This window comes from Typopeltis vanoorti, chromosome 3, assembly GCF_054136105.1.
Source record: "Typopeltis vanoorti isolate ZY-2024b chromosome 3, IOZ_Tvanoo_1.0, whole genome shotgun sequence".
Classification (NCBI taxonomy): domain Eukaryota; kingdom Metazoa; phylum Arthropoda; class Arachnida; order Uropygi; family Thelyphonidae; genus Typopeltis; species Typopeltis vanoorti.
The window spans coordinates 173,398,005-173,424,787 of record NC_143551.1 but is presented as its reverse complement, the minus strand read 5'-3'; the positions used below and the strand labels follow the sequence as shown (position 1 = coordinate 173,424,787).

The window sequence follows — 26,783 nt, the reverse complement described above, 5'->3', positions numbered from 1 at the left end:
ACAACAACAAAAAAAACTATGAATTAATTAAAATTTTTAAATAATTATACAAATAGCCATTGTAGTGCAATTGGAAGAATTAGCAGAACATTGTGCCCTTCGATTGGAAAAGACCTGGGTTCAATTCTTGTCGTGCCAAGGGGAATCCTCATATGGGGTTTTTCAGTTGAAGGTGAGTTAGTCGATCACATATGGTGATAGGAGGGTTTTTTCTCCTGGAAACTCAGGTTTTCATCCTGCGTCCAGACAAATCAGCCTTCAGAACACACGTAATTTACAGATAAAAAATACTGTTGTTGGTGATGATGGGTAATGAATGGTGCTGATGGTAGTAGTGTCATAGCTGGATAATTAAGTTGTAGTGGAAAGGATGAGATGTATTTAGTGAAGTAGAGTAGTGTGCCCTCCCAAGATGAGTCCTTGGACTCCTGGGAGGTGTCCCGTAATAATAATATTAATAATAATAAATTTAAATATGTCATCAAATCTTTCAAAAATTGTATAGATCTGCCATCACTGCACAGACCATTGAATCATATCGGCCTTTCGGAAACATTCGCGATTTCATCATGGGAAGTCTCAAATGTTTCTGGAAATGTTTCTGTGAGTATAAATAAGGCTAGCAAGACGGCAGTGACCAACAGTGAGAAGGCAATGGTCACTGTTATTATACTCCTATTTGCAATTACTGTGATACATGGTATAAAAACAATCTTTCTAGTGTAGCAAAATGGATAAATTTTTAATTGGATGTAAGCAGGCATCTAATGACTGTGGAGCATCAACGTCAACAAATTCAGGTTCACAGAATATTATTCCGAAAGTAAAATCAAGTATGCAGCAGAATATTTAGATTTCGTTTTTACAAAGACTGAAGTAAATGATGAAGAACGACCACCTTGTGTTATTTGTTCGAAAATTTTGGCAGCTGATTGCATGAAACTGAATAAACTTAAGACATTTGGAAACACTTCATGAGGAGTATCTTAACAAAGCTTGAGAGGTCTATGCTGTCAAACTGAAATGTTTTGAAAAGCAAAAAAATCTAGCATTAAAAAGTTTTGTCAATAAATGAGAAAGCTTTACTAGTTTCTTACAAAGTTGCATATAAAATAGCTAGATGCAAAAAGTCCCACACTATTGGAGAATACCTAATTCTGTCAGCCGCAATTGATTCTGTAGAAACTATGCTTGAAGAAAGTTTTACTAAACAACTACAGTGCATACCTCTATCAAATGATACTGTTGCTCATCAAATTGGTGATATATGTCAAGATATGCAGCCACAACTTTTGTCGAAGCTTTGTGACCAATTATTCTCAATTCAGCCTTAATGAGGCAACAGATAGCAACAAGGATTGTCATTTAATTGCTTATGTTCGATTTTGCAATGGATTATTGGCAGTTAAAGAGTTATTGTTTTGAAAAACAATAGAAAGAAGAGCCACAGCACCTGAATTGTTCAAAATATTGGATGATTTTGTATGCAAGGCAAACATACAGTGGAAAAATTGTGTCAATTTTTCCACTGTAAGTTTACAAGCCTTTGTGAGGGAAAAATCCCACAATGTATTTGGCCACGTTGCATGATTCATAGAGAAGCTCTTGCTGCAAAGTAAATGAGTCCTGGTTTAAACATTGTGTTAACAACAGTTATAACTGTAGCAAATTATATAAAAATGAGACCTTTATTCAGCATTACTATTTTACTGCAAGACAAGATGATTATCACAGGGAAAATGTTTATGTGTTTACAAATTAAGAGACAAAATAGCAATCTTCTTGGAAGAGGAAAATCACAAAGAAGCAGAAAAGTTTAGAAATCAATTATTTGTGATGAAACTGAGCTACTTGGTGGACATACTCAAGAAACTAAATATATTAAACCTGCAATGCCAAAGGAAAATATACACAAATCTTAGATATGAGTGACAAAGTTAATGCTTTTTATAACAAACTAGTTATGGAACAAAAAAGGTAAAGCAACAAAAATTAGAAATGTTTGCAAATGTGGATGAATTTATCAAAACCTACAAGGAGAGGAGCAACATATCAAAGTTTTATTTGCAAATATTGAAAATCATTTAACAATGTTGATGAAGAATTTTAGAAACTATTTTATAACTGATGACAACATAATGGCAATGTAAGAGTGGGTTAGTAACCCATTTCAAATTATTCCTGAAGGTTTCTCAATTGAAGAAGAGGAACAATTTATAGACTTCACATCAGGCAGCGAAATCAAAAGACAATTTGTATCTAAATCGCAGTTTGAATTTTGGACAGGTGTTGATTATGAATTTTCTGCACTAAAGGCAAGATCTTTTCGTGCACTTTTGCCATTTCCAACATCTTATCTTTGTGAAATCAGTTTTCTGCAGTGGCTGTTTTAAAAATAAAATATAGATCTCAGTTAAATATAGAAAGATAACTAATAGTGTTAATTTCCAATGTATCACCATCGTATGAAAAGCTTTGCTCTACTACATAGGCCCAACGAAGCCAGTACTTTTTAGATTCATTGTTATTGTTTAGTTTTAATTAGTTGCTTGGTATAATTTGCAATATTGATATGTTCTCGTATGTGTAACTAGTTTATTCAATAGAGTTGATTACGTACAATTTATTATTTTATTTTCAGGGTGTATTTTATTATGTTTTTGTTTTTATATTGTTTTTGTTTCAATAAATAGTTTCATTAAATGCTTTTGTTTCAATAAAGTAGTTTTTCAGTTTTTCCTTTAATTTCCACTTTTTTGTGCCCCTCAAAGGAGGCATGCCCCATATGTTGAGAATCACTGTATTAGTGGGATTATACTAGAGGTAACTGATCAGGCTAGGAATCTTGAAGTTATAGGGAGTTGAAGTACAAGGGTCATATAGCAGAGACTGCAAATACAGTCTCAGAGGAAAATTGCAATCCTGAAATGAACCTTGATATGCAAGGATACGGAAGTCATTTTGCCTCACTTTGATATCACTTCGCTTGCACAGTAGGTCAAGTGAGGTGATAACATCTCACTTAGGCGACTGTACACAGTCTAGTCTTTTGGTTTCCTTGGTGATGTTGATACAGCTGAGTGAGTGGAAACAAGAGTGTTAAAGATGATATCAGAATTGCAGAATATAGATATTAAGACAGACTGCGAATTTTTGGACTACAGACAGAAGCAAAAAGGAGAAAGAGAGACATGATTGTTGACACTTACACACTTATGAACACTTCATACAAAATACCAGTGATTGAAATTTTTCATTTTATGAAGGACAGCAAGAGGATGAGAGGGCATCTATGAAAGTTGAGAATGCCATTAATAAGGGAATGGGAGTTCCACTTTTCTACTATCATAGAGTAATGTGTGATGATTGAAATGGATTGCCTTTGGAAGTGATGAGTTTAGGTAGTATGAATGAATTTAAGAAAAGGCATGACAGCTGGAGTGGTTAACATTATGCACCCTTGATGAGTCTCTGATTCTGAAGGCTTTTCTTAATAATAATAATAACATTCATGATATTGGATTGGGTTTAACTGGAGATATGAACTGTTTGCAGATGACGCAAAGTTTGGAAGAATGATGAAGAGTCAAGTGGAAGTTATAGCCTTACTGAACAGATTTGAACAGATTGTCTGAGTGGATAATTGAGTGACTATCAGTACAATGTTGCAAAGTATAAGATACTGAAATTTGGTAAGCAACAATGGGATGCAAAGTATACAATTGGTGGGGAAATTATAGAGTAAGGAGGTACAGGAGATGAGAGATAAAGACCTGAAGTTCTCAGGTCACACTGCAAAAGTTGTGATATCATCATATCAGATTGCATCAATGGTGCAGAGGATCTTGATGTGCAGAAATAAAGATGTTAGTTCCATTATATAAGGCCTTCATCAGGTCTCTTATGTATTATTGTGCACAGATTTGGTCATCTGGTTTGAATGGTGATGAGGATATTATTATTATTACCTCAAGACCTCATGGAGTCAAAGGCTCATCTGGGAGGTCCTTTTATCACACACACACACACACACACACACACACACACACACACACACACACACACACACACACACACACACACAGCTCATCATACCATGCCTTGAACACATTCAAACTCCTTGCTGACACCGCACTCTTAGGCAAGGCATACAAGTCATTTACAACTCTGCACGAAAAAAACCTGCCTCTCACTCCAATACTCACACCTTCTTTATAGAGTTTCCAGGGATGACCTCTGGTTCTCCCCAGATCTCACACTATTTTATGTAGAACTTCTCCAGCATTGATCCTATAACAACCCTTTACCAACTTGTAGGTCTCTATAATATATCTCCCCTCTTCCTCCTGTCCATCAGACTCTCCAAATTACACCTTCTCAATCTTTACTCATACTCGACATTTCAGAGGTCAGAAACTACTTTAGTCAGTCACCTTTGGACCCTTTCAAACATCTCTTCATCCTTCTGAAAACCATGTGACCAAATCTGGGCACAATTGCCCATGGTTGGCCTAATCAAAGCCTTATACAATGGAACAAGATTCTCCCTACTTCCCTACATCCTCCACATCATTCCCAGAAGCCTTTGTGTTGTCTTCACAGTTTTGGCTATGTGTCCCCTAAATTTCAGATCCTTATCCACTATCACCCCCAGATCTCTTATTTCCTCCACCTCCAACAATATATCATCACCAAGCATAAATTCTGCATCCCATCTTTGTTTTCCAAATTTTAAAACCTTACATTTTGCAACTTTGAACTCACATCTCCATTTCCATGCCCAATCACTCAATCTATTCAAGTCTTCTTGTAAGGCCACAACATCTTCACTACTCTTCATGGTTCGTCCCAACATTGCATCATCTGCAAACAACTGAATATCTCCATCCAAATCTTCACCTATATCATTAATATACAAGATTAACAGTATTGGCCCTAAAACAGACCCCTGAGGCACTCCACTAGTGACTTTCCTTTTCCTAGATAGCGCTCCCCCCATACACAACTTGTTGATACCTATCAGATAGCCAGTCTCCAAACCAATGCACAAATCTAATATCCAACCCTATCTGCTCTAGTTTGACTATCAATTTATCATGAGGTACTTTATCAAAAGCCTTTGCAAATAAGTATATTACTGAGTATCCTTCTCCTCTGTCCAAGAAAACAGTCACATTATTGTAATAAGTAAATAAGTAGATTACTAAAACATGACCTCCCTTTAGCAAATCCATGCTGTCCATCAAAGATAATACCACTGTTGTCAACCCAACTCTGGATCCTAGTTCTCACAGGCTTCTCCAACAACTTAACCACAACACCTAAAACACAGATAGGCCTATAGTTTGATGCTTGAGTTTGATCACCTCCTTTATGAAGTGGCACAATCTTGCCATCCTTCCACTCTTTAGGAACTTGACCGAGTGCAAGACTCATATTAAAAAAGTATGTCGAGGCAGGAGTCAACTCCCTGGCACATTCCTTCAGAATACATGGTTATATATTATCAAGTCCCACAGCCTTATTAACATCTAGTTTACTCAACTCCCCATACACCTCTTGCTCACTTACACTCAGTTTCTTCTCCCCATCATTTACTGCTCTCAATATTTTCATGTAGTCACATTCACAAGATTGAAAGACCTTTATGAACTGCTCATTAAGTATCTCCACCACACATTCTGCAACAGCTGTCTGTATACCATTTGCTCCAATCAATGTCATCCCTCCATAATCATTTTTTTTGCAGGCTACGTATCAAACGAACCCCTTAGGATTCTTTTTTGGCTTCATTAGCTAACTGCTGTTCATACCTCTCTTTAGCTACCCTCACTAACCAAGTCACCCTCCTTGCCTTGTCTTTGTAGTCCTCATGGAATTGGTTATTTCCACTTCTCTTATGCTGCCTCCATAATGCTTTTTTCTCTGGATTGCACGCTTAATCTCTTTGTTGTTTATTATTTTAACGGTATAATAGAACACAGAAACTAAGTAAATAATTAATTTATTAACTTAATGCTGATATTTCGCTGGTGTTATAACCAGCATCTTCAGAGCACAAAAACACTTTGTCACAATACGCGAGACTAAAACAACATGGTGTACTTAAACAAAATTGTAGCAGCAACACAAAGACTAGAGTCCTGATTTTGGCACCCTCTATCTGAAAAAAAAAAAAAAAGCTATCATATATTACTAGAGTCCTAGAAAAGTGCTAGTTTTTTCTTAATATGACTGTCTCCCAGATCTTTGGCAAATTTTTTTCAGATAGAGGCCGCCAAAATCAGGACTCTAGTCTTTGTGTTGCTGCTACAATTTTATTTAAGTACACCATGTTGTTTTAGTCTCACGTATTGTGACAAACAGTGTTTTTGTGCTCTGAAGATGCTGGTTATAACACCAGCGAAATATCAGCATTAAGTTAATAAATTAATTATTTACTTAGTTTCTGTGTTCTATTATACCGTTAAAATAATAAACAACATGTTCGACGAACACATAAGTCTGTCCACATGCTTAATCTCTTTATTCATTCATCTCACACCTACCTAATTTATCTTTATCATTCTTGGGATACGTTTAGACATTGCATCTACTAGATAGTTTTTGAAAATCCTCCAAGCTGCATTAATCTCTTTTCCTGTTAACTCTTCATTCCATGTTACACCTGTAAGCTGTCTCCTGAGCTCTTCATAATCATCCCCCTTGTAGTTTCACATATACCCTTTTTTCACAGGGGTCCTTGCACTGCTGGCAACCACCCAGGTAATCACCTCATGGTCACTCTCACCAACTGGTGGATGATTTGACCTCATTTAAAATTACATCCTCTGATGAGATGTCGAAACCCAAGACCCTCAATCCTCGCATGCCCTCTGTTACATACTGTCTGAGGTAGTTATTGCTCAAAAACTCAAGAAACTCATTTTCTTTACTTCCAGTTGCTATCTCATCATTCCGGTCTATATTGCCATAATTAAAATCGCCCATAGAGATCAACCTTTTCTTATTTGCTTGGCTAATTTGATTATACATTTCATTATCACCACCATCCACATTACCTGTTCTATAACAACATCCCACCAAGTATTTGATTCAATTCACCTCTATCTCACACCATACTGCTTTAAAACCACTGACACTATTTCCTTCTTGCAACTCCTGATGCAAGAAGGAAATAGTGCTTCTTTCTCTATCATCAACAGCGTTCTCCCTCCCTTTTTATCCTTTCTATCCTCACAAAACACATCATACCCTTCCATCTCTATTCCTATCAGGATGTCGTCCTCTTCCAACCATGTCTCACTTATTCCGACAATCTTTGGGTGAACAGACTCAATTAATGCATCCAATACATCTGCCTTGTTTCTTATACTTCTAGCATTTGTATACAAACATTACAGCTTATTTCTGGATCTACAGCTAGTTTCACTGATACCACCCACTCGATGTAATCTCTCCATGCTCGACTGGGGCCATTTCCCTTTCTGCTTATTCATTTTAAAACTATTTTCAATGCCAACTGTTTCCTCTATCCCAGGTCATCCCATTCCTGTCCTGTCTACACATACTTGCACCTCCTCTTGGAGCTTCCACCTTTTTCACAGTGTCCACCCTGAGTCTCCCCATTTCCCTGCTCCTCTTGCACACCCATTCTCTCATTTTCTATACTCATACCACTGACTTCCTCATTCATAACCACCTCTTCAATCTCTCCTGTATCTAACTCTCCTGCTCTTCCACATCACTTCCAGTTTGATCTGATTCATTCTCTCTCACTCTACTCACTTTTCTACCTTCCAGCAGCAATCTCTCCAAGCGACTCACACCATAACCACTTAAATGCAGTCCATCACTCCCATACAGTTTACTTTGTCCTTCAAACTCATTCCACACATTAACAAACTGTACTCCCATCTCCTCACACATTTCAGCCAGCATATCATTCATAATCCTTGCTCTCCACCTCATCTCACCACAGTCATACCTAGGCAACATGCTGAGTACCCTTCCTGTCACACTATTCTCTTTTATCCTTCTAAGCAGCCTCCTGATATCCATTCTAACGTGCTCTTTGTCCTCTGTCAAATCATTCATACTGATTAAAACCATCAACTCCTTTGCTCGCTCCCTCCTCATATCCAATGCCTCAATCACTCTACTCATTTTACCACCCAGAAAACATACCTTGTGCATCCTTTCATCCAGCATACCTTTAATAATGGAGTCGCCATACAACGCCATCACTCATCTTTCGTTAACTCTTTCGTGCCATCATGACTTATTTTAATATTTTTTTACCCAAGTTTTCTTAATTTCATTTTGCATCCATTTCATCTCTTTCCTCATCCAATCCAATTCAACTACCGAATCTCGTGTCACATTCTCTCTATCATTCAATCTTTCTAATTTTCTAACTCTCGACCCCCCCCTTCTCACTTTCACTGTCATTCATCCTTCTGTGCTTCCGTACTTTCGGTCCAACATGCATCCTACTTTCGCTATCATTCATTCTTTCGATTTTTTCCACTTTCGATTCCTGCATCACGCCATTTCCAGTTTCATTCGTTCTCTCAATTTCGTTTCCTTCTACCACTCTTGCCTCACCTGTTATGGTTTTTAAATCACTTGTTTTCTTTTTCACTGATTTTTTAACATTCTTTCGCCTCTCTTTCACACCATCCTTCTCTTTCGAACGTGCACTCATTTTCCACGCAAAATTCTCGCTACTAACACTTTCTATCATCAATTTCATATTTGTATTCATCAATTCCTCGTTCAGGTCACACTTCACACACACCCTCCTTCCATCTGCCCTAAACATTCACAAATCATTTATGTAATTGAAAGAATACAAATAGCACACCTCACAGTTAACGAAACGACTGAAGTCTAAATTAAAATCATGGAATGACAAAGTGGTCAGCATGTTTTTTCTGCCGATTACTGCTCTAAGATCTAATAATAATGAATTCGTAATTAAATTTTGGCAAATGAAATTCACCCACACTAATAATACTGCTAGCGCAAAACCTTTACAGTAGCTCTTACTCAAACTAATACTCATATATACTTAATTATTCCAAGGATACTTATCTCAATCTGGAGTTCTTCTTACACATGTCCGCCATGCTTCACAGTATTAACAATTTTTCATATATTAGAAAGGGATCAGAAAAGATTCACTAAGGTAGTAAGTAGTCTTTGGAATATGAGAAGTCTTTGGAACTATATAAGTATGTGTCACACGCATAGCCCATTGTCAGATGGGCTTTGTGTGTAACATATTCCTCCCATTTTGAGTCTTTTGACTCCATGGAGGTCTGGCATTATTAATAATAATAATAATATTAATATAATTTTAAGTGCACAAAATGACTGGGTAGACTATTTCAAATTAGCATAGTTTGCTATCTTAGAATTAAAGCTATTAATGAAATGCATGGTAGTAGTTTAACTAAGTTATTTAATAATGAATACTGACTAATGTGTAACAGCAAAGCAAAATATTAATTCAGATGAAAATTTACAATACTTGTTTTGAATTACAATTTACCTTTAGTTGTAATAGGTTGTGTTGCTTCGCTGGGCTCACTTCTGCCAAAAACATTTTCAGCATAAACTCTGAACTGGTATTCTTTACCAGCATTTAATCCAGTAATAAGATGGGTAGTGAATCTAAAATAAGATAAAATAAAACATATTATTATTATTATTTAAGATAAATGATGCATTACTAGCTGGAAAAGAGATCTAAGTTCAAATCTCTCTCTCAAAAAAAAATAGCAATTATTATTATTATTATTATTAACATCAGACCCCCGTGGAGTCAAAGACTTATCGCTGAAATCTTGCTTCTGTCTTCTCACCTGTACTCTTTTTTCTATATATCTCACCAGACTCAACTACTGCCCATGCATCTCAGGCTATTCTCAATCCTATGCTGATCATCCCATACATACGTAGGCTGTTCAATAAGTAATAAGACTATATTTATACAGAAAACAGATTACCTTTAATCATCATCATTTACATGGTCTTTTCGAAGTAACTAATGTGAGACGCAATGCATTTGTCCCAACGTTGCGTCCACTTCTTAAACACATGTGAGAGTTCTTTCAAAACTGCCTCTGCAGCTTTTACACATGCTTTGTTGCTTTCGAAATGGTGGCCTCTTAGTGGTTTCTTGAGCTGAGGAAACAGCCAGAAATCGCACGGTGCGAGATCAGGACTGTATGGAGGGTGTGGTAGGATATCTGTGTTGTTCTTCTGCAAAAAGTCCATTACACAACCAGCAATATGTGGCCTTGCATTATCGTGGTGCAATAAGAAGCTATTCTTCAGCAATGGACGCTTCCTTTTGATGTGCTTGATGATAATCGCTGCTGTGTTGATCATTGTCTCTGTGATGGACGTTGAAGGTCTTCCACATTTTGCCTTCCTTCCTTAAAAGTTTTATGCCAGCGAAAAACACTTGCCCTCGACATTGCTTCATCGTGGAAAGCTTTGCGTATCATATTAAAAGTGTCCGATGCCGATTTTTGCAAACGCAAACAAAATTTAATCGCATAACACTGTTCCAAGGACGCTTCCATTTTGAAGATTGGTAGTGCCTCGTAGGCGCTCCGAAACAAGCTTGCATTTAGTCATGTGACACTCTGGCACATCAGCCCGTATACGCCATCTATCAACCTCTTTTGCTAATACATACAGCAACGTTTCTTTATTCCACAGAAATTAATATTCTGATGAGTGGTTTCGCAACAGTAAAATTAGTCTTATTACTTATTGAACAGCCCACGTACATTTATTACTGCTTTCAGAATCCACTCTCCTTACACTGTCTTTCTGTCCCCCCCCTCCATTTTCTAACATTCTCATCTCTCACCCTACTCTCTTCTCCATTCACAATCATATTGGTCTATCTGATCCACTGTCCTGCTTATTTACAACACATATAACTTCTGCTCGTTGCTTGTTTGCATCACCCATTACACTTTCTTTCAGCAGCATTTCCAGCTGTCTCATGCCAAAAACATTCAAGTCACTTTTATACAGTCACAATCATTCCTCAAACTGATTCCATATGAGAGTTGTTTGAAAAGTTTGGTAAATTTCCAATAGACACCGACACAATTCATTCATTCATTCATAACAGTGTTGGCATGAATCATCTTTTTCATGAACCTTGGCAAAACTTTAGCCACGTGCAAGGCGCAGTTCTCGTTTGGCAAACACTTAAAATGACCGTTTTAGCATTTTTCATAAAAATGCAGAAAAATGAGTTTTGTGCAGTGATAAAACACTTTAATCTGAAGAAGTGGATGGCCACGCAGATCAAAGCCGAGTTAGATGCAGTTCATGGTGACTCTGCACCAGCATTAAAGACTATTATTTTTAGATAAATGAGTTTAAACATGGTCGTAAGTCCATCGAAGATGAAGAGTGCTCCGGATGTCTGACTGAGGTCACTAATGAAAGAAATGATTGACAAAATCCATGGTAGGATTATGAAAAACCGGCGAGTGAAAATGCATGAGATTACTGAGATTGTAGGCATCTCAACTGAATAAGTATATAATATCCTGCTGAAAAAGCTGTGTGCGCGATGGGTGCTGCAATTGTTAACTGTCAATCAACAACGCATGTGAAAAGACATTTACAGTGTTTCATGACTTTAGATGAAACTTGGATCCACCACTACACATCTGATTTCAAGCAGCAGTCGAAACAGTGGACAATGCCTGATGAAAGAGCACTGAAAAAAGCGAAGACTGTTTTGTCAGCTGAGAAGGTGATGGCCACTGTTTTTGGGATTCCCAAGGAATTATCATGATAGACTATATGGAAAAGGGTAAGACAATAACAGGAGTCTATTATGCATCATTGTTGAACAGGTTTAAAAGAAGAACTGAAGAAAAAAGATTGGTGCACAAAAAAGTGCTCTTTCATCAAGACAATACACCGTCCTACACATCGGCCATCACAATGGCAAGAATTGAGGTTCGAATTGGTTTCACATCCACCGTATTCTCTGGGACATGGCCCCATGTTACTTCTTGTTCCCAAACATAAAATTTTGGCTTGGTGGAAAAAACTTTTCTTCGAACGAGGATGTCATCAAGTCTGTCAATGACTATTTTGCACGATTTGACAAATCCTACTTTTTTAGATGGGATGAAAAATTGGAAACTCGCTGGACCAAATGTGTAGACCTTAAGGGAGACTATGTTGAGAAATAAAGGTGATGTTTTCCAAAAAAAAAAGTGTTTAACTTATTTTTTTATCAAACTTTTCAAAACAACCCTCGTACATTCACAAACTGCACTCCTTTCTCTTCACACATTTCCACCAACATAATGTTCATGATCTTTGCTCTCATTGTCATAACTGGACAACACACCAACTACTCTGTTTTCTTTCAATCTCCTCACTAATCTTCTGATATTGATCCTCACATCTCTGTATGCCAAAATAGGATTTCATAAGAAATCAAATTTTGGAACTGCTTGAGATCTTTTAGATCTCAAGTAGTTCCAAATTTGAATAAATTGAACTGCCTTGTCTCTGAAGAGAACCAACCAATACTATCCTGACAGCTGTTTTTAACCAGTTCGAAACAGCTGCCAAGACAGCAAAACCTTTATCAAAATGCACTAATAAAAAGCAAATATATCGATGCTTTAGCAGCATTCGTTTTTTTAAAAGTAGTACAAGTTATGGCAATTCCAATACCAAGGATTATATTCTCATAAGCTGTCTGGTTGAAATTTCGAAACTTCCTAAGTTTCCACATATATTCGGCTTTGAAATAATGTTGGACTTTAATATCCACTATTACTATATAATTTACATCATCGAAATGAAGCCATGTGGCTCTTTCCTTGATAGTTATTATAGTGATATTTTTATATCCAAACCTTAAATAAGAAACAAAAAAAAAAATAAAATAATATAGAAAAATAAATAACAGTGACTCTGTTGTGCAATTGGAAGAAGGACAGTAGTTTGTGCATTTTGAATGGAAAAGGCCTAAATTCGATTCTTGTCGTGACAAATGGAATCTTTGCATGGGTTTTTTAAATTGAAGGTGAGTTAGCTAATCTAACAGAGGCAGCTCGTACATAAGCACTGCAACACTGCAGCACACCCAATTAAAAAATTAAATTTTGTTTGTGTTTATAAATAATAATAATGCTTATAACATTATATAAACGCAATACAACATGTTAAAGGTTACAGCTTATGTTTTGACACTGATTGAATAGTTAATAATTGGAATTGTTCGATTTAGATTATGAAACAAATGCACTGCGATCTAATGCAGTGTCAGAATTATTGCGTTCAGCCAACTGCAGCTGGACTCCCCGATATTCCTTTGCGCTTGTGATTGCACGTTATAAGTGTTCCGACACTGCTCGTTTGGGCAGTGTCGCTTACAGATAAATTGTATGCATGCACGCGTTATTTCTGTGAGATACGAAACTTTTAGTATTGATGTTTGTTCGTGGTGAGGGTGAAATATTTTTAATAAAGCAATTTTTTAATATGTAAATTTATTTATTAATTAATTGGTTACTGATTAGGAAAAAAATAATTTTTTCTTTTATTTTGTATATGCAGCACCTCCACTTAAAATTTTCACTGGCCACCACTGCAATCTAATATGGAGCTAGCAGAGTTTTTCTCCCAGAAACTCAGTTTTTAAATCCCTCATGCTGGTAAATCAGGCTTACAACATGCAATTTACATCTCTTCCTTGGACTCCTTTGAGGTAGCATATAACAATAATAATAATAATAATAATAGTATGGTATTTATAACTCAACAAGTTCACACATCCACATTTATAATTGTAATATTAATGATATAGAACTATCACTTGAATTTTCTATTTTATTTTATTATTAAAAAAGGTTGAGTGTCAAAGAGAGAAACTTTAGCAGTGATTGTATATTTATTGATACTTATTTGCAGAGGGGAGGGGATACAAATCAGCATGGGACTACTGAAATTAGTGGCATGTATATCAGTTCTAAAGCTGGCACAAGAACTAAAGGGAATCTGCAATTTCTGAATACCAATGCAAGAAGCATTCGAAATAAGAGAGAAGAATTTTTGGCATTAGTCAGTGAAATCTCACCAAAAGTTGTAGGTATTAGTGAAACTTGGCTGTCAGCAGAAGATGTGGTCACTGTTATTGAATGTGATGGGTACAGTATTTTCAGGGAGGATAGAGAAGATAGAACAAGGGAGAGGAGTACTGTTGATGATAGCTGATGTGGTGCAGCCAAAGAAAGTAGTATATCAAGATGACATGTGAATGAGAGTTCATTTGAGGCAGTCTGGTGTGAAATAGTGACCAACGCAACCAAATATACAGTTGGATGCTGCTATAGGCCAGGGGTACAGGGGGAGATATTAAATTCATTCATCAGCAAATTAGTGCAATGAGTGCAGGTTTAGTGATTATTATGGGGGATTTTAATTATGGTGATATCAATTGGAAGGAGGAAATATCATGTAGCAAACAGGAAATGGAGTCCATAGATCTTCTACAAGATAATTCCTTGAAACAGCACATAACTGAAGGCATACGTGGTGTGAGAGTGTTGGACGTGGTTATTGGTTCAGAGGATATATGCATAAGTAAGGTGTCCTCTTTCCTCCAATTGGTGAGAGCAATTATGTGGTATTGACTTGGGAGGTTGAAAAATCTGTGGATTTTCTTAACATCCACAGATTTTTGCAAAATCTGTGGATGTTAAGAAAGGGTATATACGAAACTACAGGTTAGGCAATTATAACAAGCTTCGGAGTGAACTTCAAGCCATCCCATGGCAGAACATGTTACAGGGGAAAGATGTTAGCAGTGCATGGGATAAAATCAGCAGGTATCTGAGGAAACCAATATCAGATTGTGTCCAAAGGGTCAGGAAGACAAGCAAGGTAGGCGTTAGATGGATGAGAAGTAGTATCAAGCTTGATCTGCAAAAAAAGAAAATAGAATATACAAGGAGAAATGCGATCAGTACACCCATGATCAGTACAAGGCTCAAGCTAGGAAGGTTACCAGCATAGTAAGAAAAGCTAAATCAGATTATAAGAAGACCTTAGCCAACGAGATCAAGGGTAATCCCAAAGAGTTCATCTGCTATGTGACAAGTAAAAGGAGGAATGACTTTGGAAGGATAACTTTAGTGGATGCTGATGGTATTGAGTTGACAAAATCAGATGTAATAGTCGAGTTACTGAGTAATCACTTTTCAAAAGTCTATCACCTGAGTGAGGATATCTCTGTGACTGTAGCAATAACTAATGTGAGAACTGAGGTTAAGAAATCAGAGGTATATAATATATTGCAAAATTTAAATGCAAACACTGCTAGGTTTAGATGGAATATCAGCTCGGGTGTTGTGTAAATGTGCAAAGGAATTGTCAACTCCTCTTACTCGGTTATTTAACTTAAGTTTGAACTCTGGTATGGTCCCTTGGGAGTGGAAATTAGGCAAAGTGGTTCCTTCACATAAAGGTGGCTCTAAAACTGTGGTAGTAAATTACAGATCAATCACCATCTTGGGAGTAGTGGTAAAAGTATTGGAAAAGTTGGTTAAAGACAAATTCAAGAATGGGTGGATAAGGATATGATACTGTATAGGGGCCAACATGGTTTTGTTAAAGGTAGATCCTGCCTAGTAATCTATTAACTTTTTATAATAGAATGACATCTGGGTTGGACAAAGGAAATGGCTACACAGTGGTACTTCACGATTTTGCTAAGGCTTTTGACAGGATACCCCATGGAACACTGTTATGCAAATTGGAGCAGATGGGAATGGATACTAAATTGGTGATATGGATAGAAGAATGGCTCAGGGAGAGATATCAGAAGGTGGTGTATGGAGGAGCAGAGTCCAGGATGAGGCGGGTAACCAGAGGTGTGCCTCAGGGCTCTTCACTTCGACCGTTATTGTTTAATTTGTACATAAATGATATAGGAAATGGTATGAAGGGAGATATTCAGTTGTTTGCTGATGATGCAAAGTTGGGTAGCACAATAAAAAATCAAGCTGATGTTGAAAGTTTGCAGGATGATTTAAATAAGCTGGCAAAATGGACAAAACATAATGGATGTCAGTTCAATCTGGAAAAGTGTAAAGTTATGCATTTTGGGATTAAAAGATTACCAGCTGTGTACCACATTGATGGAACAGTACTGCAAGAAATTGATGAGGCTAGGGACTTAGGGGTGTTGGTAGATAGGGAGATGAAGTTCAGAGGGCACATTGCTAAGGTGTCCAAGATTGCACATAGGATTATGTGGTTATTGAAGAACACACTAACATCCAGAAATAAAGAGGTTATTATTCTCCTTTATAAGGTGCGGATACTTCCACATTTGGATTACTGTGCTCAGGTCTGGTCACCTGGATTCCTTGGAGATGAGAAGGCTGTGGAGAGGGTTCAGAGGAGAGTACTAAGTTGGTGAGTGATGTAAAAAATGCTACCTACACTGATAGATTGAGAGCTTGTAGATTGCAGAGGTTGGTTGATAGGTGGAGAAGAGGGGATATGATAGAAACATTTAAATTACTAACAGGTTTTTATAGGATTGATGCAGGGGAAATGTTTCAGCTGTGTGTGATAGTGATGGAAGAACAAGAGGTCATCCCTGGAAATTATGGAAAAGTGAGGTTAACAAGGGTGTGAGAACAAGGTTTTTTGCCTGGAGGGTGGTGAATGAGTGGAATTCATTGCCTGACTCAATTGTGAGTTCTCTGTAAATGAAATCAAGAAGAGATATGATAGATATTGTTTTGCTAGTTTGGGTCTCCTGAGATAAGTCTACTGACTGCATGGAGATACCCGTAATCTGTATAATAATAATAATAAATTATTATCATTATTGGAGATGATATGAACTAATACAGAAAACTTGAAACACATCATATGAACCTACCGAGTATTTCCACAACGAATCCAACTTGTCATGGGAGATTCCCTTTTCTCTAACATGTAATTTGTGATATGGCTTCCACCATCCCATAAAGGTGGTTTCCATGTGAGCGTTGCAGAATCATCACCAACATTTTCAACAACTGGAAATCTTGGTCGGTCAGGCTTATCTGGAATAACATATAAATATTATTAGTCAATAATAAATTGATATTCATATATAGTAGTAATATTTTTAGAGATGTGAATGAATTAATTAAATGTCTTTAATAAAAGATTTAAGTACAGAATATTTTTGAAATGATGCCTTCATCTATGGAATCAGAAAGCTTTAAATGCAAATAAATAAATAAATAAAACACACACACACACACACACACACACACACACACACACACACACACACACACACACACACACACACACACACACACACACACATATATTCTTTTAATAACTGATGATTCTTTATTTGATATTTAAACAGTCACATTTTGCTAATGTAGTTCAGGTCTCTAAATTGTTGGATAGAAGGACAGTTTGAGGGAATGTTATCAGCAAAGTACCACATAGTTTATAATAAAATACTGATACACTATAATAATTTACTAATAAAAGAGGGAATATTTGTTATTATCACCCAGCAACTCATCATTTAAGGTCCTCACTGTTACAAACATGACACTTATACAACTACACTTTAAATTCATTTCCATATTCACACTCACTCCACTCTTTGGCAATGCATTCCAATTGTTTTTCCCATCACTCTCCAAGCAAAATACTGTTCCCCAGTTCACTATATACTATCCTTAACTTTTAGGAATGCTTCTTGTTCTGCATTCTCTATCTACGGAAAATGACCTCTGTATTAATCTAGTACAAATCTTTCACCGATTTATGTGTCTTAGTCATAGTATTGCTCATCTTCCTTTCCACTAAGCTCTGCTGATCCCCTCAATCTGTCCTCACATCTAAAAATTTATTAATGTGAGTTACATTAGTCACTCTTCATTGAACCTTTCCAAAATCTCTCTATCTCCTTAAAAACCAGGTGACCCAATTTGCTCAGGTCTGAATGTGGCTGGATCAAGGGCTTGTGTAGTGGAAATATAACTTCTTTATTTATGTATATCAATATTCACCTTATTATTGCCCAAACCCATTGTGTTGTCTTCAGAATTCTTGAAATGTGGCCTCGAAATTTCTGTCCTTGTCTTTTGTCACCTCAGATCCTCCCTTGTCTCCACTCTTTCAATAAATATTTGTCAAATGAATACACATAGTTTGAAGACCTGAACTACATCATTAGTCATTTGTTTTTGAATCTTTCTAAAATCTTTTTATCACCTTAAAACCAGACAGCTAAATCTGCATCCCATTATCCTATTAACTGTCAACCTCGAACTTTCACAATGCTGATAGCAGTCCTATCAACATTGTGAATACATCATGAATCCTATCAACTGACTTCATCTGCCTACACAGATACTCTATTCATATCATGGGACCTCTTCAGTTCCCATGATATAATTCAGTCTATTGACTGAAAAAGGTAATCAAAACCAGTGGTGTAGATCATCAACATCCAACAGAATTCTACACCACCTAGAGGCCTACAGCTAATTACACAATCTGCCACTCTTCATCCGCAGCTGATCTTCGTATTCATCACCAACCTTCACATTTCATCCATGGAAAGATTTAGAGAACCTTTCATATCACCTTCTACATTTCTCAGGCATTTGATTGCATTTGGGAGTTCTGCTGAGAAAACTGCCATCCTCTGGAACTTCATCTTTCTGCAACTAGAAATGGATAGAAAGGCTTGCCTGTTGGTGTACCATGTTAAGTTTTTTATAACAGTTTTAATTCACAACACAGGAATAAATAAAAGCAAAAATAATATAATATTCTTCTTATTATTATCATTATTATTATTATTATTATTCAGGCCTCTTGGGAGGTCCTTTCTAAGAAACACAAGGCTATCAAAACTCATCGAGGAAGGCCCCTCCTAGGAAACACAAAGTCTATCATACCACTCCTTAAACGCATTGACCATTCTCTATCTCACCACTTGATCAGGCAATGCATTCCATGGTTCAACCACCCTCCATGCAAAGAAACCACTCCTCACCTTCTTTCTCACAGTTTCTTTCGTAATTTCCAGGGATGGTCCCTTGTCATGATTCTTTCCCGCTGTTCAACCAAGCAAAGGCACTCCCCAGTATCAACCCTGTAATCACCTCTCAATTAAAAGTCTCTTTCATATAGATTCTCCTTCTTCTATCCACCAAACTTTGTAGTTCAAGCTCTCTCAGCCGATCCTAATAACTAACATTGTACAGCACTGACATCATCTTTGTTATCCGCCTTTGTACCCTTTCCACAGTTAATTTATCACCTTCAAATCCTGGAGACCAGATCTGAGAACAATAGTCTAAGTGTGGTCTGATCAGAGTCTTATACAACGGAATGATAACCGTTTTATCTCTGCAGGTCAGTGTCCTTCTCATTATTGCAGCAATCCTCTGTGTTACCTTCACTAACTTGCAATATGTCCACTAAATATCAGTTTTCTATCAATCATTAACCTCAGATCTTTTGTCTCCCCTACTGCCTCCAGTATAACTCCTCCCATAGAGTATGCAACATCCCATCAATGTTTCCCAAACCTCAAGACCTTACATTTTGCTGCATTAAACCGACACCCCATACATTTGCCCATCTGTCTAGCTTATTCAAATCCTCTTGCAGGGCTACCACATCTGCACTATTACTAATAACCCTACCCAGCTCCGTATCATCTGCAAACAACTGAATATCCCATTGCAATCCATGGACAATGTCATTGATTAAAGGTTAAACAATATAGATCCCAGCACTGAGCCCTGTGGAAAATCAATTGTAACCGTCTGCCTCTTTGATACTGCTCCACCATACACAACTCTCTGATACCTATCGGACAGTCAATCCTGAATCCAGTAGACTAATCTAACATCCAGACTTAAATATCAGCTTATAATGTGGCACCCTGTCAAATGCCTTTGCTAAGTCTAGGAAAATGGCAGTATATGCCCTTCCCTCATCTAATGCTCTTGTAACTTTATCATAAAAGGCTAGGATATCACTAAAACAAGAGCACCCCTTCACAAATCCATGTTGACTCTCACAGATAACATTACCCTCATCTGCCCAATGCTGTATACGGTCCCTCACTACTTTCTCCAAGATCTTACTAACTGCTGATGACACACAAACTGGCCTATAATTAGACACTTCTAGTCTGCTACCACCCTTATGCAATGGCATTATCTTACCTTCCTTCCATTCATTGGGCACCTTTCCCACAGCCAGACTTTCATTGAAAAGACAGGTCAAAGGCACTGTCAGTTCCTTAGCACATTCTCTCAAAACTCAAGGTGAAATACCATCCAGTCCCACAGCTTTACAAACATCTAGAGTACTCAGTATGTGGAACACACTCTCTTCCTGCACCTCTAAACCTCGAACCTTCCCTATCCCTCTAGTATTAAAATTTTTTCCTGCAGGACGAAATACTCCAATAAAGTGTTCATTGAACAATTCCACTATGTCCTCTGCATCAGTCACTCTATTCCCATTTTTATCCCACAATGTCATTCTTCCACAGTCATTTCTCCTCCTACGGGCCACATAGCTAAAAAATTCCCTAGGATTTTCCTTGGATCTAAGGGCCAAACTTTTCTCATATTCCAGTTTTGCCTTTCTTACCATATTAGTCACTCTCCTGGCCTGTCTCTTATATTCTTCATGCATCTTCTCTTCACCTGTCTCCTTATATCTCTTCTACAGCCTCTTTTTCACATGCAGTTCCTGTTTAATATTGTTTGTCATCCATTTTACTCCAAATTGCGTCCTCTTCTTCACTCGTGGAATACAGCTTACCATTGCTGCTAACAAATGTTCCTTCACAATTTCCCAAGCACTAATGACATTCCAGCCTTCAAATTCCTTCCTCCACGAAACTTCACCAAGTTGACGTCTAAGACTATTATAATCACCTGCTTTATAATTCCACATACATTCCCATCTCTTTGATACTCCTGCATGTCTATTCATTTTCCAAGTCAAAACCATATGGTCACTCTCTCCAACTAGTAGGAGAGATGACATCTCAGTTATTATCAACTCTTCTGATGCTATAACCAAATCCAAAACTCTTGGACCTCTTGTTCCCTCTGTTACATGTTGCCTGAGACATTTTCCCTCAAGAATTCTAGAAATTCCATTCCCTTATTGCTACATGCATCTTCCTCTCCCCAATTTATACTGCTGTAGTTAAAATCTCCCATAACAATCATTCTTCTTGCACGTGCCATGCTCAACTGTCTCAACATCTCCTGGTCCCCACTCTCTGTGCTCCTTGGTCTGTAGCAACACCCCACTAAGTATCCTGCCTTTCCCACCTCCACCTCACACCATATGCTTTCAAAATCATTAGTGTCACAGCCTTCCAAAGCCTCCACTCTTAGAGGGCATAGATTATGATAGGTGCATAGTCACTTATCATAAGCAGTATTCCACCACCATGCTTTCCCTTTCTATCCTGCCGAAAAATGCTGTACCCAACTACTTCCATTCCTGTTATTATATCCTCTTCTGTCAACCATGTCTCGGTGATCCCAATATTTACAATATTTATTTACTTTATCTACTTATTCGCTGATATCATGCCCAGCATTTTCAGAGCACAAAACAGTTTGCCACACAACGTGAACAGCAACACTCAGTTAATAGTGGGACCAGTTTAAAAATTCTAACAAACAAACAGAAGGAACTAAAGTCCTAATTGGTGTCATCTATTGTTGGATAAAGATAGAGATAATAAGCATTAATTTGATCTTAAAATGACTGTCTCCCAGGCTGTATCAATTGTTCCAAGAAATTGATACAGCCACCATGCTTATTGAGGTCTGGAAAGTGTTTTAAAGCTGCTGCTGATTCCAAAAACAGTCTCTCTGAAATCTAAGTGTATTACTATGTATCCATCTCCTTTGTCCAATGAAGCTATCATCTTATTGTAATAAGTAGATTACTAAAACATAACTTCCCTTTAGCAAATCGATGCTGTCCATCAAAGATAATACCACTGTTGTCAAACCAATTCTGGATCCTGGTTCTCACCATCCTCTCCAACCATTTAACCACAACAACTGACACACAGATAGGCCTATAATTTGATGCTTGAGTTCTGTCACCTCCCTTATGAAGTGGCACAATCTTGCCTTCCTTCCATTCATTTGGAACTTGATCTAGTGCAAGACTTGTATTACACAAATATGCCAAAGCAGATGCCAACTTCCTGGAACAAAATAAGCGGCGATATATTATCAAGTCCCACAGCCTTATTAACATCAAGTTTTCTCAATTCCCCATATATCTCTTGCTCACTTACAGTCAGTCTCTTCTCCTCACCATGCTGGCCTGGTTCGCTGAGTAGTTAGCATATCAACTGTCCAGCAAAAAGGCTGCAGGTTCGAATCGCTGCGTGGATACGGATGTTTGTGATTGTCTATGAAAATACTAGTGTTGGTGGACAGCACGTGGTGTTGGTGTAGACGATGATGGTAGCTGAGAGTTACTGTAGTTGGCAGATTGAGTGGTGGAGACAGAGAGTTGTAGAGTAGGTGCCCTCCCTCGATGAGTCTTTGGACTCCTTAGAGGTGTCATGTAATAATAATAATAATAAATAATAAAAAACTCCCCAAAATGTCATGTTCACAAGAATGAAAGACCTTTATGAACTGCTCATTAAATATCTCAGCAATATCCTCTGCAGCAATTGTTCTTATATCATTTTTTCCAATCAATGTTATCAAGCCATAATCACTCTTTTTTTTTTTTGCTGGCTACATATCGAAATAAGTACCTAGAATTTTTTTTGGCTTCATTAGCTAACTACTTCTTATACTTTGATATTCTTACCTACTTCACTTTTGCTACTCTTACCAACCAAGTCACTCTCCTTACCTATTCTTTGTAATTCTCATGGAATTGATTGTTACCTATCCTTTTATGTTGCCTTCATAATGCTTTTTCCTCTGTATCACATGCTTAATCTCTTGATGTTGGAGGTTTAATGGAATATTATCAGCACCGAGAAAGGATTAAAACTAATTTTAATACTTCCAATATTTTGTCTCCGTCACAGAGACATCTTCAGGAATTACAAAAAGTTTTTTTTTGTAATAATACACACACAAAAATAATACAATAGCGAGTGAAACTAAAGTCCTATCTAGGTGGTGTGCCATCTATGGTCATTTGCAGTGGCCTAGCATGTGAAAAGGGATCTCTGATAATAATGTTTCCCAAATTTTGGGAAGTTTAATGCAACCATATTTGTTTAAATTCGTTTGATTCCTGAGTGCAGATGCAGATTCAAAGATAGTCTTTCTTTTTTTTTTAATTTACTATGGTGGAGCATGGTGGTTTTTTCCCAGGAGATCCTGTGGGTAGTATCCAAAACATGGTCTGCAAGGCCAGATTGACCATAATCATGATTGCAGATGTATGACTTGTGTTCTTCTAACCGGATGGTTGCTGATCTGACTGTCTGTCTGAAGTAAATCAGTTTACAGGCAAAAGGTACTCTATATACTCCAGGTACTGAAAGAGGAAGGAGCTGGTGGAACGGATAAAGGTAGCAAGTTTACGGTGGGGCTTAAAAGCTGTATGGAGGTTGTACTTTTTTAATGATCTGGCTATTTTTTCTGATGTACCATGGATGTAAGGTATGGTGATGGCATTTCTGAAGTCCTTCTGAAGAGATGGTCGGGGAATGGGGAAGGACTTGATTATTTTTTTAATTCTGTAGTCACTGTAGCCATTGGAAAGGAAGGTGTTGTGTATGTGTTTGATCGGTTGAAAGGGCAGTTTCACTGGAACAAAGATTGTGGGCTCTATTGGTAAGAGTTTTAATAATGCCATATTGCTGAGAGGGGTGATGGTGGGAGAGTTTGTGAATGTATCTGCCTGTATGAGTAGGTTTTCTATATACAGAGAAAGAAAGGCTACCATTAGGAAGGCATGTTACTAAAGTGTCTATAGGAAGGGTAAACAATTGTTATTTTCCTTTTCCATTGTAAACTAGATTCTTGGATGTAGACTATTGATGTGATCGAGGAAGGAATCTAATGTGTCTGGGCCATGAGGCCAAATAGAGAAAACATAATCTACATATATTAGCCAGATAGAAGGTTTTAGAGGGGAAGAATCTATGGCTTGTTTTTCAAAATTTTTCATGTAAAAGTAGCAGGGGGGGAGAGGGGGGGAACCCATGCCAGTTCCCTCTATCTGTTTGTAGATTTTCTTCTTCCAAGAAAAATAACCAGAGTTGATGGCAAAGGAAAAGAGCTGTAAGATATCAGAAGGAAAAACATTTTTTAAAAGTGTTAAGGTGTCAATTAGGGGAATATTGGTAAACAATGAGAAATATTGGTAAACAATGAAACAATTGTCAAAGCTGAACAATATATCTGTATTATTTAAAGAGTAAGATTTTCAATTAAGTTTTTAAAGTGGGTAGAGTTTTTTACATGACATGTGGTAAGACCAGTGAGGGGGGGGGGTCAAAGAGTTAGTGGTGGAATCTACTATTGGTCTTAGGGGAGAATTAGGTTTGTGGATTTTAGGTAAAGCATATATACGGGGGGGGGGGATGAGAACCAAATGGTTCGAGTTTTTTTTTGTAATGGCAGGAGACCAGGAGGACACTTTTTACCTACTTAAAAAAGTGTCCTCCTGGCCTACCGACATTATAAAAAAACTCAAACCATTTGGTTTGAGTTTGAGATTCAGAGTCCAGAGTGCTAACCATTACACCATTGGACCCCAATTAATAAAAAAAAAGGACAAAGACAATGAAAATAAGCAGAAACATTGAAAACCTCAACTGTATCCTGAATGGTGAACCTATAGAACATTTCAGCTACAACATTTCAGTTATTTAGGCATAATTTTTAGTGTAGATGGCAAATTAAATATGAAAATGGATAACAGAATCAGTAAAGCTGATAGAAAATCAATAAATTTATATGGAATAAATATGGAATAAAGAGTGCCGGCCTGGTTGGCTGAGTGGTTAGTGTATCCGCTCTCCAGCCAAAAGGCTGCGGGTTCAAATCCCGCCGTGGCATGGGTGTTTGTAATTGTCCGTGAAAGTGGTAGATGGCATTGGTGTTAGGCGATGAAGGTTGGTGGAGTAGTGAGACGAAGAGTTGTAGAGTAGATGCCCTTCCTCAATGAGTCTTTGGACTCCCTGGAGGTGTAATGTAATAATAATAATAATAATAATAATAATAATAATAAAAATAATAATAATAAATAAGAAAGAAATAAGTCAAAATATTGAATTAGCTGTATACAAGACAGTGTTCAAACCAATTTTAACTCATGAATTTGAGAGCTTGGTTAGAAATAAAATACTTGATCAAACACTAGAGACCACAGATACAAGAGTCATGAGAAAGATTAGGGATATGAACAGATGGCATCAGTGGCAATATCATATTAAAAATGAGGATATTAGGAAATAACTTGACATTGTTAGCAGAGCTAATCTCAGATGGTATGGTCACTTAAGCAGAATGGGAGAGGAAAGATTAGCAAAATTTGTAAAGTGTTCTTTACAAAGTTCACAGGGAAAAAAATTTTGGATTTGGTTATAGCATCAGAAGAGTTGATAATAACTGAGTTGACGTCTCTCCCACCAGTTGGAGAGAGTGACCATATGGTGATAAATTAACGTGGCTTTTCAATGAAAGTCTGGCCTTGGCAAAGGTGCCCAGGGAATGGAAGGAAGGTAAGATAGTGCCATTGCATAAGGGTGGTAACAGACTGGAAGTATCTAATTATAGGCCAGTCTGTGTGTGTCATCAGTAGTTGTTAAGATCTTGGAGAAAGTAGTGAGGGACCGTGTACAGCATTGGGCAGATGAGGGTAATGTTATCTGTGAGAATCAACATGGATTTGTGAAAGGACGCTCTTGTTTTAGCAATATGCTAGCCTTTTATAATAAAGTTACAAGAGCATTAGATGAGGGAAAGGCAAATACTGCAATTTTCTTAGACTTGGCGAAGGCAGTTGACAGGGTGCCACATGATAAGCTGATATTTAAGTTGCAGCACATGGGTCTGGATGTCAGATTGGTCAACTGGATTCAGGATTGGCTGTCTGATAGGTATCAGAGAGTTGTGTATGGTGGAGCAGTTTCCAGGAGGCAGAGGTTTACAAGTGGGGTCCCACAGGGCTCAGTACTAGGACCTATATAGTTTAACCTTTATATCAATGACATAGCCAGTGGATTGCAGGGGGATATTCAGTTGTTTGCGGATGATGCGAAGCTTGGAAGGATTATTAGTAATAGTGCAGATGTGGTAGCCCTGCAAGAGGATTTAAATAAGCTAGATAGATGGGCAAATGAATGGGGGTCTCAGTTTAATGCAGCAAAATGTAAGGTCTTGAGGTTTGGGAAACATCGATGGGATGCTGCATACTCTATGGGAGGAGTTATACTGGAGGAAGTAGGGGAGACAAGAGATCTGGGGTTGATGATTGATAGAAACCTGAAGTTTAGGGGACATATTGCAAAGGTGGTGAAGGTAACACAGAGGATTGCTGCTATTATGAGAAGGACACTGACCTGCAGAGATAAGAGGGTTATCATTCCGTTGTATAAGTCTCTGATCAGACCACACTTGGACTATTGTTCTCAGATTTGGTCCCCAGGATTTGAAGGGGATAAATTAACTGTGGAAAGGATACAAAGACGGATGACAAAG

The 26,783-nt window shown here is 37.5% G+C and overlaps 1 protein-coding gene across 5 annotated transcripts in view; it reads right to left on the bottom strand.

Annotated features, from left to right (window-relative positions):
• Positions 1 to 26,783, bottom strand: part of LOC150108743 (twitchin-like) — a 2,666,638-nt gene that overhangs the window by 399,458 nt on the left and 2,240,397 nt on the right. For all 5 annotated transcript variants that reach the window (XM_090390962.1, XM_090390961.1, XM_090390964.1 and 2 more), the window contains 2 exons: positions 16,961 to 17,126; positions 9,557 to 9,678 (listed from right to left, as the gene is read on the bottom strand). In XM_090390962.1, the coding sequence (XP_090247088.1) occupies positions 9,557 to 9,678; positions 16,961 to 17,126 (288 nt within the window). The remainder of the gene's footprint in view (positions 1 to 9,556; positions 9,679 to 16,960; positions 17,127 to 26,783) is intronic.